Source organism: Podarcis cretensis, assembly GCF_951804945.1.
Source record: "Podarcis cretensis genome assembly, chromosome: 4".
Taxonomy (NCBI): domain Eukaryota; kingdom Metazoa; phylum Chordata; class Lepidosauria; order Squamata; family Lacertidae; genus Podarcis; species Podarcis cretensis.
Window position 1 is genome coordinate 10,255,604 of NC_137173.1, and position 14,615 is coordinate 10,270,218.

General features: G+C 47.9%; 1 protein-coding gene across 5 annotated transcripts in view; it reads left to right on the forward strand.

Annotated features, from left to right (window-relative positions):
* Positions 1-14,615, forward strand: part of USP35 (ubiquitin specific peptidase 35) — a 49,435-nt gene that overhangs the window by 9,065 nt on the left and 25,755 nt on the right. For 2 of the 5 annotated variants that reach the window (XM_079973479.1, XM_079973478.1), the window contains exon 2: positions 13,860-14,559. In XM_079973479.1, coding sequence (XP_079829605.1) covers positions 13,878-14,559 — 682 coding nt within the window. In that variant the 5' untranslated portion in view covers positions 13,860-13,877. Of the gene's footprint in view, positions 1-59; positions 185-803; positions 958-2,267; positions 2,414-13,859; positions 14,560-14,615 lie in introns of those variants that run through there. The other 3 variants (XM_079973481.1, XM_079973482.1, XM_079973480.1) reach the window with 3 other exon arrangements.

The window sequence follows — 14,615 nt, forward strand, 5'->3', positions numbered from 1 at the left end:
GGAGGTGGTTCCCTGGTGATGCGCGCCGGCTGCAGCAAAGCAGCTCCTGGGGCGCTTTCCCTCTGCACCACCAAATCTGGGTTGGTTTGTTTTTTTGCAAGCGGGGCGCTGGAGGAAAAGTGGGGCTTTGCTATTATTATTATTATTATATTTGCAAAGGCGTCTTCAGCACCTGGAGAGAGAAGTAAGTGCACGGCCGCCTCCCTCCCTCGCTTGCTTGCTCGCGTCCCTGTTTTGCGCAATGGTAACGCGCGCGTGCAGTGCGGAAGGCTCCTCTGCGAGGAAGCGCCGCTGGGTTTTGCAAGCGGGAGGGGAAATTGCTGCCAGGTAAATGGGCGCAGGGTGGCCCCATCTGGTCCTTCGGGTTTGGGGCGCTTCCTCGGCTCAGAATCTCAGTGCGAACCCCTCATTTTGACCCCTCTTTCTTCGTAGAGTTGGAAAGGGACCCGACGGGTCATCTAGACCAACCCCGTGTAATGCAGGGATCGCAGCTGAATTCATGGAGGTTAGATGCGGCTCTGCTAGCAGCGCAGAGAGCCTCCATGTTTAGCCGCAGTTTACCCCTGAGTGCTTGACGCTGGGTTGCAAATGACAGAAGAGGGCAGTTGCCCTGTTGCCCCCACTTTGTGGTCTTTCTGGACGGGTCCGGCAGGGAAAGTGACCATCGATCTTGGGGTTAATGCAGCTGCGCTCTTCCTATGTTGTCTTCTAGCTGCTTAAGATGCACTCTGCACATGCTCCGTGCTGCTCTTTTTTCCCTGGAGGGTGACTTAGAATCATAGAGGTGGAAGGGACCCAAAGCAGGAACTTCATCTCTGTCAAGGCCGAGATGTGGTTTTGGGAACTGATTTTGGAGCACCAGTTCTTGATTTTTCGTTCTGGTCACTCGTCCTTTTCCCTGGGGTTGCCGCCCTCTTGTGAACCAAGCAACCGTGTGGTCAGGTTTTGGCGAGACAGGTGAGTCTGCGGAGGGAATAGCAAGTGTGGAAAGATGGAGGAATGTTCCTGCAGCAGAACAAACCCTTGGCAAAAGCAAAAAAGTTGTTAGGCTTATTGACATGATGCAAGAAGTAGTCCAGGGGGAGCGCCAGTGGCGAGGTTGCCTCGTTGCTACCTCAGACTGAAATTTATGCTCTCTTCATTCTGTCGCCACCACGTACTTCTGTAATAAGAACTGCTGCAGAATTAGAGCCATCAGAGAAGTGCGGTGCAGTAAATAAATGCATTTATTTATTACGTTCTGCCATTTCTTTAAGGAGCGCACAGTATTGTGAAAGGTTCTCCAGTAGAGGTTAGTGTGTCAGACTAGGACCTGGGAGACGGGTTCAAATCCCCACGCAGCCTTGAAGCTCACTGGGCTTCCAGTCTGTCTAACCTACCTGGCAGGTTTGTTGTGAATTGGGAAGTGGGTGTCGCCTTGAGCAAATTGGAGGAAAGTCAGGATGTCAATGCAATAAGAAATAGATGTGCACTTGTACGTTTTATCCTTGCAATAATCTCTTGGTTGGTTGGGCAGAGAGAGTGATTGGCGCAAGGTCCCCCAATGAGCTATGTGACGAGTGGGGATTTGAACCCGGAGCTCTCTGGGATACTAACCACTGTACAAACACCAGCTCTAAGTCAAGTCTCCTGTGAGGGTGCTGGATTAGATGGCCACTGGTCTGATCAAGCAGTGGCATGGTTTAGGGGAGCGGGGAGGTCCTGGGGGCCATGCCCCTGGGTTCAAAATTCTGAGGGGGTGCAACCAGGTGCCCCCATGCAGGCGCTAGCTTTTGGGGGATCCTCGCTCTACCCCGGCAAAGGCAGCAGAGCAGCCCAAGCCAACAGTGGGCAACCCCGGCGCAGCCCGGCCCAGCACTCTTCTTCGTGGGTGTCAGGATGAGTCTCCCACCAAGGCCTGCATTGGTGGCCAGGCTCCTCCCTGTACGGGTGGGTGGGTTGTGTGACATGGCCCTGCTTGGCTCAGAGTGGGGGGTACCTTCTGGTGCCATCGGTGTCTTGCTTGCCCTGAGCACCAGCAACCCACGTTATGCCACTGTTGTTAAGTTCACTGGGCGTCCTCCAGCTTGGAGCTGCAGTCCCAAACATCTGGAGAGCACCAGGTTGGGGAAGATGAGTGTAGGCCAACGAAAAGAAGCCACCACACTTTGAACTTATTGACTGTCTTGGCATAGGTGTTATGGCTGTTATTAAGATGACTTGGGCGCTTTCATGAAGGCTAGGTCTGCCATTGACTATATTAACTAAAATTGTGTTTCTGTAAATAGGGGCATCGGTATACCTGTCATTACTGGGCACCAGCAGGGTAAGAGAGAGAGACAGAGACTGAGACTGGCCATTTTCATTATACCTGACTTGAAGGCTTCTCTGAGTTATTTGACTGCACACTGCCGGAGACATAGATCTGGGAGTGGTAGGACTTTGACCCGATTCAGCATGACGGTTATGGTATTTCTGAGATCTGGTACTCAGCTTTATACTGAACAAAATACTCGCCCTCTTTTTTTATGATACACACTTTCTCTTCGCCAGAAGTGTCATATAATTATGGTATAAAATCCTTTCATTTCAAGTTGTGCAAGTGTTCCATGTTCACTCCTTCTCATTTGTTGTGTTTGTGGAATCCGCAGAGATTTCTTCCAGGTCTGTTTGATGAAAGAAAATGATGGTTTTGTGAGGCAAAGCAAATTGATTATTCAGAAATGGTAACAATAAAAACTTGTGATCATATGCAGACTTGCTTGGGAGGGAAAAGCCCACCACTGTGGGACTTAACTACTTCTTCTTCTTCTTCATCATCATCTTTTTCTTCTTGTATTTGTACCCTGTCCATCTGACTGGGTTGCCCCAGCCACTCTGGGCAGCTCCCAACAAAATATTTAAAACACAATAAAACATCAAACATTAAAACCTTCCCTAAACAGTGCTGCCTTCAGATGTCTTCTAAAAGTCAGACAGTTGTTTATTTCCTTGACATCTGATGGGAGGGCGTTCCACAGGGCAGGTGCCAGCACCGAGAAGGCCCTCTGCCTGGTTCCCTGTAACCTCAATTTTTGCAGTGAGGGAACTGCCAGAAGGCCCTCAGAGCTGGATCTCAGTGTCCGGGCTGAACAATGGGGGCGGAGACGCTCCTTCAGGTATACTGGGCCAGTGCCATTAATCAGAAAATGTGCACAGGATTGTTGATCTTCAGTTTTTGATTCAAATTCTAACCTTCCTTCTAGGCACTGGTGGAGAAAGAGGGGTGCGGGGGGAGCGCAGTGCCCCCGACAGTGCGATCCCGGTGGGATGCTATCGTGGCTCCCCCTCCCTGCACTGGGCACCCCACTCCACAGGCACGTGTCACGCCCCCAGGATGCATGCCATGCCCCCAGGACATGCACCAGCCCCGCCCCCGCCTGCCCCCCCCCCCCCGGTGCTGGAGCATGAAGGTCCGCCACTGCTTCTAGGATGCAAAGGAGGGAATGGATCTAGGGTGCTTTCTTTGTCTCAGAGTTATGATATGAAATCACTTTTATTTTTAATTTATTGTTCGTATATTACAATTATATCCTGCCCTTTCTCCCAAAGGAAATGTGTGTCATTTTTCAGGAACGCCTTGTCTCTGCTTTTGCTTATTATGAAAGAGTCTGCCTTTTGCAAAACCTTATTTTGTGAAGACTGCTAATTTTTTTAAAATTAAAATCCTTAATACAAGTTGGCAGTATTCAAGGAATGTAATGGGAACGAAATCGTACAGAATGTGAAGTAAAATATCCTGAAAGCATGGGACGACCTGTCTTGAGTTAAGCATTCTTTCAGTCCAGTCCTATGCGTGTTTCTGAGCACAATTCAAAGTATTGGTGTTGACCTTTAAAGACCTAAATGGGCTCGGCTCAGTAGACCTGAAGGAGCATCTCCATCCCCATCGTTCTGCCCGGACGCTGAGGTCCAGCTCTGAAGGCCTTCTGGCGGTTCCCTCACTGCGAGAAGGAAAGCTACAAGGAACCAGGCAGAGGGCCTTCTCGGTAGTGGCACCCGCCCTGTGGAACGCCACTCTGAATTTGTGCAGCAGTTCCTCCTGAGCCTTTTAGTCTCCCAGAGATATCCCACAAGGCAGTGGAGGTTTAGGGCCAGAGTTTTCCTTCTTCTAGATGGGCTCCCTTCCCAGGCTGACAAGCCCTTATCTTCCCTCTACAGCACAGGCAGAAATTGATTTCTTGATCGTTGGACCCAACCACTACTGGTGTTCCCTCCTCAATCCTCTGGAGCTTGTCTTTGCTTGCAAGGGAAACCCCTAACTCATGGGTAGGCAAACGAAGTCCCGGGGGCCTGATCCGGCCCAATCACATTCTAAATCCGGCCTGCGGATGGTCCGGGAATCGGCGTGTTTTTACATGAGTAGAATGTGTCCTTTTACAGCGGTACCTCGGGTTAAGAACTTAATTCGTTCTGGAGGTCTGTTCTTAACCTGAAACTATTCTTATCCTGAGGTACCACTTTAGCTAATGGGTCCTCCGTGCAATTTCTGTTCTCATCCTGAAGCAAAGTTCTTAACCCGAGGTACTATTTCTGGGTTAGCGGAGTCTGTAACCTGAAGCGTCTGTAACCCGAGGTACCACTGTATTTAAAATGCACCTCTGGGTTATTTGTGGGCCCTGCCTGGTGTTTTTACATGAGTAGAATGTGTGCTTTTATTTACAATTCATCGCTGGGTTATTTGTGGGGCATAGGAATTCGTTCATTTTTTTCTTCAAAATATAGTCTGGCCCCTCACAAGGTCTGAGTGACAGTGGACCACCCCCCTGCTGAAAAAGTTTGCTGACCCCTGCCCTAACTCAATGAGGGCTTGAGACCTGGTTTAGCTGGCCAGTCGAAGCCATTCCAGAGTGCGGCTGCTGTCACATACTGACAGCTTTTAGGAGCCACAGGTGAGAGCTGTGTGCAGGGTGAGGACCAAAGATGGACACACTACCCAGAAGGAGCAAAATATGTTCCCCACCAGAGGAACTACCCCTCCCCTAACAACCCATACACTCTTCTAGGGTATTAAGAGAGAGGAAATTAATAAAGGTTTTTCTTTTCTTGGCAAGGATAGGTAATGAAGGGAAAGCTTTGTGCATCATTTTGCAGTTAGTTGCACAGAATAAGGCCTAGGGGAAATGGTGATGCCACAGTCCTGATCATAAATTTTGGATGCAACCTTCTTTCAAAGCTTCACATTTGAAAAGCACAGACTACTGTAGATGTTTCCTCTTTTGGAGTGCAAATGTATGGCCACTCTGGGATGTGCTGTTTGTTGGTTTAACTTGTTTGTTGGTTAAAGGGGGGGAATGCTAGGTATAATAATAAAAAATAGAATTTCCTGGATGCCGAGATATGAGTTCGGGGCAAGTACTCTTTGATGAGAGAACCCCAGCAGAGAATTAAAATCACAAAAACATGCAGCAAAGTAAAGCGTGGAAATATAGCCTATTGAAACCTTTAAAATATTCCCTTCTTCCAAAGTCCCCCACTTCTCTTAGCATAGGAAGAGACCACACGTTCGACAAGTTGAAAAGTGGTTTACTTACAAACTCTTCAAAGGTCAGATTCATGTGCTTTCCCATACAGCAGCAAGAAAAGACCGGCAGTAAAATAGTAAATGCTTCTAAATGATTTGTATAGAAAAACAAAGATGGCTTGCTTAAGCCATGCAATCTAAGCTTGGCACATCTTGGTTAGACCCCCTTACTGGTAGGGTTCACATGGTGGAAGAGAGGGAACAAAGAGATTGGTAGGAGGAGTGACCTAGCTAAGCCTGGCAGGACAGCTTACTCTATGGTCTTAACCCCTTCATGCATTAACTAGAGTTAAGCATCTTGATTATATGAGGCTGATTGATCCCACACTGGTTTCCAAGGTTTAGTGGCCAGACCATGTCACTTGAGAGGGCACTAAAAACCCCACAGATTTGCAACCATTGTTGACCAGGCGAAAAGGACAACATGTCTGCATAGCTGCACCTTCAACTTGCAAGATCAGGGGTGGGGAAACTCTGGACCTCACCATCTGTCCCTGACATCCTCTGACACCATCTGTCCCTGTCATCCTCTGGAGCCACCAGTCCTGCTTTTGACCTTCCATAAGGGGTTTTGCCTAACTGGAATGTCCCCTTGAACTCTGAGGATGCTTCTTGTTTATCTGAATGGTTGTCTGAATGTGTATAAAAGTGTGTTGGACAATCCCCCATTCCTTTCCCCCACCTTGTGCTTTTGGCTCCCGTATCTCATTTTGTGTAGAAGCGAGCCTACTGAACGGTGTCAGAATTCGCATTCGTAGCCCTGCCCGCTTTCTCCTCTGGCCCCACCCAGCAGTGACATGCGGCCCCCGAAACGCTGCCCAAAAGGGAATGTGGCCCTTGAGATGAACACTGTTTCTCACTTCCTCCTTTGCAGCACCCCAAAGTTCCCAAGGGTTTAAGCCAGCAGCGCTGCCCATAATTCCCTTGGGAGTCCAGTTCTCTCAGTGAGTCCAGATTGCCCAGCAATCTCGACGATGCAGAAAGTCAGTGATGTAATAGCTTGGCTGGCAGAGCAGGAGGTGGCTTTGGAAAAGGATTGAAGGACAGGGAGGGTCACGTTTAAATTTCCTCTTGGCTCTTTTCTTTGCTGCTGCAGAATGGAAGGGGGTGGAAAAAGCTAGCGAAAGACTCTCCTCTTCCCGCACACCCCCTCAACCTCAACCCCATGCAGAAAATTGACTATGTAAGCAAGGAAGCAAGCAAGCACTTCTGTTTTTTTTTGGAAAATAGTATTTATTAAGAGTTTAAAAATTACAAAAAGAAAGAAAAAGAATTAAACAAATCAATATAATACAATACAAAAACAGAAACAAAAACACTACATAAAACATTGAATTAACAAAACAAAACAAGAACAATTAAAAACACTTCCAATATTTTCAAGCTTATCTTTCATTCACTTGTTTCATTGATTTCCTCACGCCTCCCTTTTTGTATTCCACTTCAATTAACTGTTTCAGCAACTCCTTTCCATCTTCCTCTGTTTTCTGTCCTGTAATTAATCTTAACATATTCTAACCTTGTTTTTTCCCTTTAATACATTAACAGTCTATCTGTACCTAGTTCCTTATAACATATCTGCCAAAGCCATATAACTTCATTCCACCATTTTTCTAAAGCTCATTAATTTTACAGTATTTCTGTAAATCATCTTTAAATTTTTTCCAATCTTCTGCAAGCAAGCACTTCTGTCTTCAGGATATGTTTTGATTTTATTGGGTTTTTCTTCTTAAAGGAACAGCATACTTAGGCTGAGATAATGGCAGGCCATAAAGATGAGCAAAGTTGAAACAGAGAAGTATTTTATTCCAAGGCTGCTGGGTCATTGTGCATGTGTTCATTTTATGGGCACTCCGCCCCCCATAAACCCAGGCTGCCTGAGATCCTAATCCCCAACTTTGTACCCTCCATCTGTTTCAAACCACATCTCTGATCAGCCCAGCAATGAAAGGGGAACCCAACTAAGTTTAACCCACTGAAATTTCAGTGTGCCCTACTCTTGAGTAGGAAGCCACCCATAGTCCAAAACGTCTGCCAGACTACTGTCGATCCAATTGTATACAGTGGTTCCTCGGGTTACAGACATGTCGGGTTACATACGCTTCAGGTTACAGACTCCGCTAACCCAGAAATATTACCTCGGGTTAAGAACTTTGCTTCAGGATGAGAACAGAAATCGTGCAGCGGTGGCGCAGCGGCAGTGGGAGGCCCCATTAGCTAAAGTGGTGCTTCAGGTTAAGAACAGTTTCAGGTTAAGAACGGACCTCCAGAACGAATTAAGTTCTTAACCCAAGGTACCACTGTAATAATAATAATAATAATAATAATAATAATAATAATAATAATTTATTTATACCCCATCCATCTGGCTGGGCTTCCCCAACCACTCTGGGCGGCTTCCAACCAAATATTAAAATACAGAAATACATCAAACATTAAAAGCTTCCCTGAACAGGGCTGCCTTCGGATGTCTTCTAAAAGTCTGGTAGTTGTTTCTCTCTTTGACATCTGGTGGGAGGGCGTTCCACAGGGCAGGTGCCACCACCGAGAAGGCCTTCTGTATAGGTGTGTGTGTGTTTTAAAGAAATGTCACTAAGCCACCTTGAATGCCATTTGGCATGAAGGTGTCCTACGAACCTTTCAAATGAGTAAATTTGGGGGGGGGAGGGATAAACATGGCTGAATGTGTCGGAATAGCTCTGCAGTAATAAGAGGATAATTGTACGTCAACAAGAGAAAGACCGTAAGGTCGAAGTGTTGGTGCTGACCTTTAAAGCCCTAAACGGCCTCGGCCCTGTAGACCTGAAGGAGCATCTCCACCCCCATCGTTCAGCCCAGACACTGAGGTCCAGCCCCAAGGGCCTTCTGGCGGTTCCCTCACTGTGAGAAGAGAGGTTGCAGGGAACCAGGCAGAGGGCCTTCTCGGTGGTGGCGCCTGCACTCCTCTTCCTCCACCAGTGCCTAGAAGGAAGGTTATAATTTGAATCAAAAACTGAAGATCAACAATCCTATGCCCATTTTCTGATTAATGGCATTGGCCCAGTAGACCTGAAGGAGCGTCTCCACCCCCATCGTTCAGCCAGGACACTGAGGTCCAGCTCCGAGGGCCTTCTGGCGGTTCCCTCCCTGTGAGAAGTGAGGTTACATGGAACCAGGCAGAGGGTCTTCTCGGTAGTGGCGCCCGCCCTGTGAAACGCCCTCCCACCAGATGTCAGGGAAATAAACAACTCTCTGACTTTTAGAAGACATCTGAAGGCAGCCCTGTTTAGGGAAGTTTTTAATGTTTGATGTTTTTTCGTGTTTTTAATATTCTGTCGGAAGCCACCCAAGAGTTGCTGCGGCAACCCAGTCAGTTGGACCGGGTATAAATAATAAATTATTAGTATTAGTATTCAGAAGCACTTCGCCTCTGAACCTGGAGGAGGCAATACGTAGGTACAATGACCCGTAGCCATTGATAGCTTTATCATCCGTGATGCTCAAAACCTGGCTTGCAGGTGGAGCGACACAGGTGTGACATAGCAACAAACGTCATTGGCCAAGGTCACTAATCCCCAATCCTTTCTGCAAGTATGTGTCTCCCTTCCCTCAGTGACCCCCCCCCATGAAAACAGCAAGAACGGACTCAAAAGCTGACTGAATATGCGGAATTAGATGGTCTATCAGAAAAAATAAAAACTAAACCAAAACATGAATTTGTTTCGAAATGGGAGGTCTTTAAAGTATATTTGAAATATAATTATAGTAGTTGAAAGTCTGTTGCAGCATTCGAAGAATTTCAGTAATAGTTTCAAGTTAGATATGAGACCTAAGACATATCTAGAATTAGTTCGATCATGATAAAAGTGTGTATGGGCAACAAGTAATACATAAATGAAATAAATAATGGACGGGAGGTTGGGTCTATAGTTCTAAGACCAATTTTTGTTTTATTATTTTGTCAAGAAGAATTTGTGTTTATTGTTATTTTTGCTTGTTGTTGTTTTTTGCTTTCTTTCCTTTTTGCAGTTGTATCGATAAAATTTTGTGTTCTAGAATGAAAAAAGAAAAAAAGAAAATAGCCGGAAAAGACTGCATGCTGATATACTGCCCCATGTTTTCTCAAATTTCTCCCACAATTTTCTGGGTTAAGGAGGCTGTAAATGAGGATTATCTCCCCTGTAAAACACGACAGCAATAATTTTATTATTTATACCCCGCCCATCTGGCTGGGTTGCCCCAGCCACTCTGGGTGGCTTCCAACACGTATAAAAACGTAATAAAACGTCAAACATTAAAAACTTCCTGATCAAATACAGGCAACTCCCTGCTTGTGTGGGGATCTTGTTCTGGGTCATTGTGCATATCGGCAGAGCATGCGTAAGGCAGTGCTGCCCCATTCCCGCCCACATCCGGGGCAAAAAGCGGTGTGCATGTTAGCCGTTGCGCATGCATTGGATGTGTACAAAATGGTTGTTCCTTCTATTATGGAAATGAGCGCTAAGCATCCTCTGTATTCCGTCCGTTTTCTAAAAAGCGGCTTTTACATCCTATTAAAGCTCTGGTGGCGCGGGTGGCGCTGTGGGTTAAACCACAGAGCCTAGGACTTGCCGATCACCACAACGGGGTGAACTCCTGTTGCTCGGTCCCTGCTCCTGCCAACCTAGCAGTTCAAAAGCACATCAAAGTGCAAGTAGATAAATAGGTACCACTCCGGTGGGAAGGTAAATGGCATTTCCGTGCGCTGCTCTGGTTCGCCAGAAGCGGCTTAGTCATGCTGGCCACATGACACGGAAGCTGTATGCCAGCTCCCTTGGCCAATAAAGCGAGATGAGCGCCCCAACCCTAGAGTCGGTCACGACTGGACCTAATGGTCAGGGGTCCCTTTACCTTTACCTAAAGCTCCAGTAGAATGTGGAGATCAACAACTAGGGAAGCATTAGGAAAAGGGGATAAACTGCCGTGTAAATGGAACTTGACTGAAAGTGCTTTCCGGGGTTTCCGATGGGAGCTGGGAATCGAACCTGGAACCTCTGACATACAGAGCAGATGTTCTGCTGCTGCTGCTGCGTTGCATCCCTTCCCCTAAAACGCTTGCTCACATTTACTGGCTTCCCGAAAGGAAAGTTCACAGTGGCAAAAATAATATTTTGGCCTTTTGTACGCAGTTCAAGCTCCCCGTCAAGTGAGAGCTTCGTTCTGACTAGTAGTTCTAGTGAAATCCCAGTGTTTTCAGCAGATTTATTACCTCCCCCCTCTTCTGTTTTCGTTGCTAATTAATGAAAGAGTTTCCCCATTTTCACTTCCCTTCCCCGCCGCCACTTCATACTTTAATTGGAAAGAAACACAATGGTTTCATTCCTAGCCCTGGAGCACTAGCGAATTTTGGCAAGGACAGGCGGCTCATGCTGCATGATGCTGCAGAATTATCCTCTCATCTGAGTGACGGTGCGCGATCAGCAGAAAGCCCAGACTTTCCTAACGAGGAGCCAGTAATTGCCTTTGAAACATGAACGGCCATCTGGGGATTCATGGTCTTGATGTGGGGGGGGGGGGGGAGAGAGAGCTGTGCAGCTGGCGTTTTGGCAGGCCAAATCGGAGCAGGTCCGCGGTGCTCTGGGCCGGCCCTGCCGTTAGACAGAGTGAGGCATCTGCCTCAGGCGGCACGTGCCAAGGGACAGGCAGTGACGCAGAGAGGGTTTGAAGGACAGAACTGTGTTGTGCTACATGGCTGGCTGGCCTCCGAAAGAGGGTGCTGTCCCCTCAACTTTTAAGTAAGGTTCGACTGTCCGGTTAGCTTCCGTTATGTGCCATCTTGTTCTTGCCTCAGGCAGCAAAGTGTCTTGGCCCGGCCCAGGTGCCAGCGCCCAGCGGGATCTACTGTTTTCCCTAGTTCTCTCATCAGCACTGTGTGGATCGATATGGGAGCCGCCATTTACTTTCCTCACAAATGCCAATGATAGAGAATTGGCCAAGGGCATTATGGGAAATGCAGATAACTTCTCTCGGCTCCCCAGAGTCAACTGGAACGCTGTGTTATCACTACCAGGTGAACCCATCCGGGCTCACCCACACAGGAGACGGTAATGAAGGGTATGTTTAGCCTGGAAAAGAGGAGGGTGAGAAGAGAGAGAGAGATGATAGCCATCATCATCATCAACAACAACAACAACAACAACAATAATAATAATTTATTATTTATACCCCGCCCATCTGGCTGGGTTTCCCCAGCCACTCTGGGCGGCTTCCAACAAAGTATTAAAATACAGTAGTCTGTTAAACATTAAAAGCTTCCCTAAACAGGGCTGCCTTCAGATGTCTTCTAAAAGTCTGGTAGTTGTTCTTCTCTTTGACATCTGGTGGGAGGGCGTTCCACAGGGCGGGTGCCACTACCGAGGAGGCCCTCTGCCTGGTTCCCTGTAACTTGGCTTCTCGCAATGAGGGAACGGCCAGAAGGCCCTCGGTGCTGGACCTCAGTGTCCAGGCAGAACGATGGAGGTGGAGACACTGCTTCAGGTATACTGGGCTGAGGCCATTTAGGGTTTTAAAGGTCAGCACCAACACTCTGAATTGTGCTCGGAAGCGTACTAAAGCAGGCTTCCTCAACCTCAGCCCTCCAGATATTTTGAGACTACAATTCCCATCATCCCTGACCACTGGTCCTGCTAGCTAGGGATCATGGGAGTTTTAGGCCAAAAACATCTGGAGGGCCGAGGTTGAGGAAGCCTGATCTAAAGGGTCACATTGAAGATGGAGCAAGCTTGTTTTCTCCTGCTGTGAATGGCAGGACTTGAACCAATGGCTTCAAGTTGCAACAAATGAGATTCTGACTAAACATCAGGAAGAACTTTCTGACTGTAAGAGCTCTTCAGCAGTGGTCTCCCTCAGGAGGTTGTGGACTTTCCTCTCTGGAGGTTGGGTGGCCATCTCTCATGGATGCTTTAGCTGAGATTCCTGCACTGCAGCGGGTTGGACTAGATGACCTTTGGTGTCCCTTCCAACCCTACAATTCTATGATTCTAATTCCCAAATGCATCTCTCTCAGTCACACACACAGAGCACAGTTGTGCACCCCATTCAGAAAATCTCTACCAGTGAAGGAAGTACTTGCCGTTTCAACCCTCTTATTAAAATAAATAAATCCTGACTCCCCTACAAGAGCAAATACACGAGGGCCACCCATCTGGTGCCTACACCCATCAGCCTGCACTCGAGTAGGACCCTGGCAGAGACACATGCCCGACTGGCATGTTCCCTCCCTCCTGGTCGATCGTTCGGGAGCTTCAAAAGCTTTCTTCAGCCCAAACATCACAGCGACCGATGCCAACCGACATTGGCACACTTAGGGATCCGCAGAGTTTGCGCATCCCGCGTGACAGACCTCAGGAACTCAGCATTTTGGCTAATCTACTTTATTTACATATAAACACACACAGAACACTGCAACATGGCTCCCTCTCTAGCATCAGACAGCAAAGAGGAAAAAAACAAAGGACAATAGTCCTACTTCACGGAACACAGTAACACAAAATCCTGTCTCCATCACTTCCCACTTGGTGGAGTCAAAACGTATACTGTCATGTGATAGACAACAATCCCATGACTGCAATCATGGAGCAGGAATTCTAACAGTGCCCACGGGTGCTGTGTTGGCAATCCCTGGCCTACGGCATTCTGATTTTATTTCCGCGCTAGGGAGAATCATAGAATCATAGAATCATAGAGTTGGAAGAGACCACAAGGGCCATCGAGTCCAACCCCCTGCCAAGCAGGAAACACCATCAGAGCACTCCTGGCATATGGTTGTCAAGCCTCTGCTTAAAGACCTCCAAAGAAGGAGACTCCACCACACACCTTGGCAGCAAATTCCACTGTCAAACAGCTTACTGTCAGGAAGTTCTTCCTAATGTTTAGGTGGAATCTTTTTTCTTGTAGTTTGGAACCATTGCTCCGTGTCCTTTTCTCTGGAGCAGCAGAAAACAACCTTTCTCCCTCCTCTATGTGACATCCTTTTATATATTGGAACATGGCTATCATATCACCCCTTAACCTCCTCTTCTCCAGGCTAAACATGCCCAGCTCCCTTAGCCGTTCCTCATAAGGCATCGTTTCCAGGCCTTTGACCATTTTGGTTGCCCTCCTCTGGACACGTTCCAGTTTGTCAGTGTCCTTCTTGAACTGTGGTGCCCAGAACTGGACACAGTACTCCAGGTGAGGTCTGACCAGAGCAGAATACAGTGGCACTATTACTTCCCTTGATCTAGATGCAATACTCCTATTGATGCAGCCCAGAAACAAACTCGTAAACTAAACTTGTCGTTATTTGATTCTCTTTTAGCACACGAGGTGCGCCAGCATGGACAAGATTCTTGAAGCCATTCTGATGTCCTCTTACCCCGACCACATGAAACAAGGGCTGGTGCGGCGAGTCATCGAGGCTTCGAAGCAGTCGATGGACAGCGAGCAGTGCTGGCTGATGCTGGAGCTCTCGACGAAGCTGTTCCTGGTGGGCGACACAAAGTTCAAGAGGTCCGTCGGCAAAGAGGTCCTGGAAGCCTACGGCCATTACCACCGGGAAGCCTTCGAAGAGTTCTTCAACGCCCGTTTCCTTCTGAGCCTCTTGCAAGAGGGTTATGGGCCTCTTGGGAAGAGGAGCATTTACGTACTAGATTATATCCACCTGGGGCTGCCCTTTGTCTCGGACGGCCCCTCGGCCAACGACATCTTCAGCCTGCTCAGGACGGAGGTTCTCCGGAAGGTCTGCGAGAGGCCGGGCCTGAAGCAGTGCGTCCGAATCAGCAAGCTCTTAACCCAGTACCCGCAATGTGTCCCCATGGGCAAGCGCCAGGCCCTCTTTTGCCAGCAGCTTGTAAGGTGCATCGGGCAGTTCCGCCCTGCCTCCGGAAGGGAAGAGGCCATTGTCGACTTCCTGGACCAGGTGATCAAAGTCAGCGCCTTGCTGCAGAAGATCTGGAAGACTCAGGTGTCTTCCATTCTCCCATCCCTGAAAGAGCTCTTCACTATCATCTCGTCGACAGGTGAGGGGGCTGCACGGGCGGAACATGTTTCGTAGCATCAGTGCTAGTGACAATCA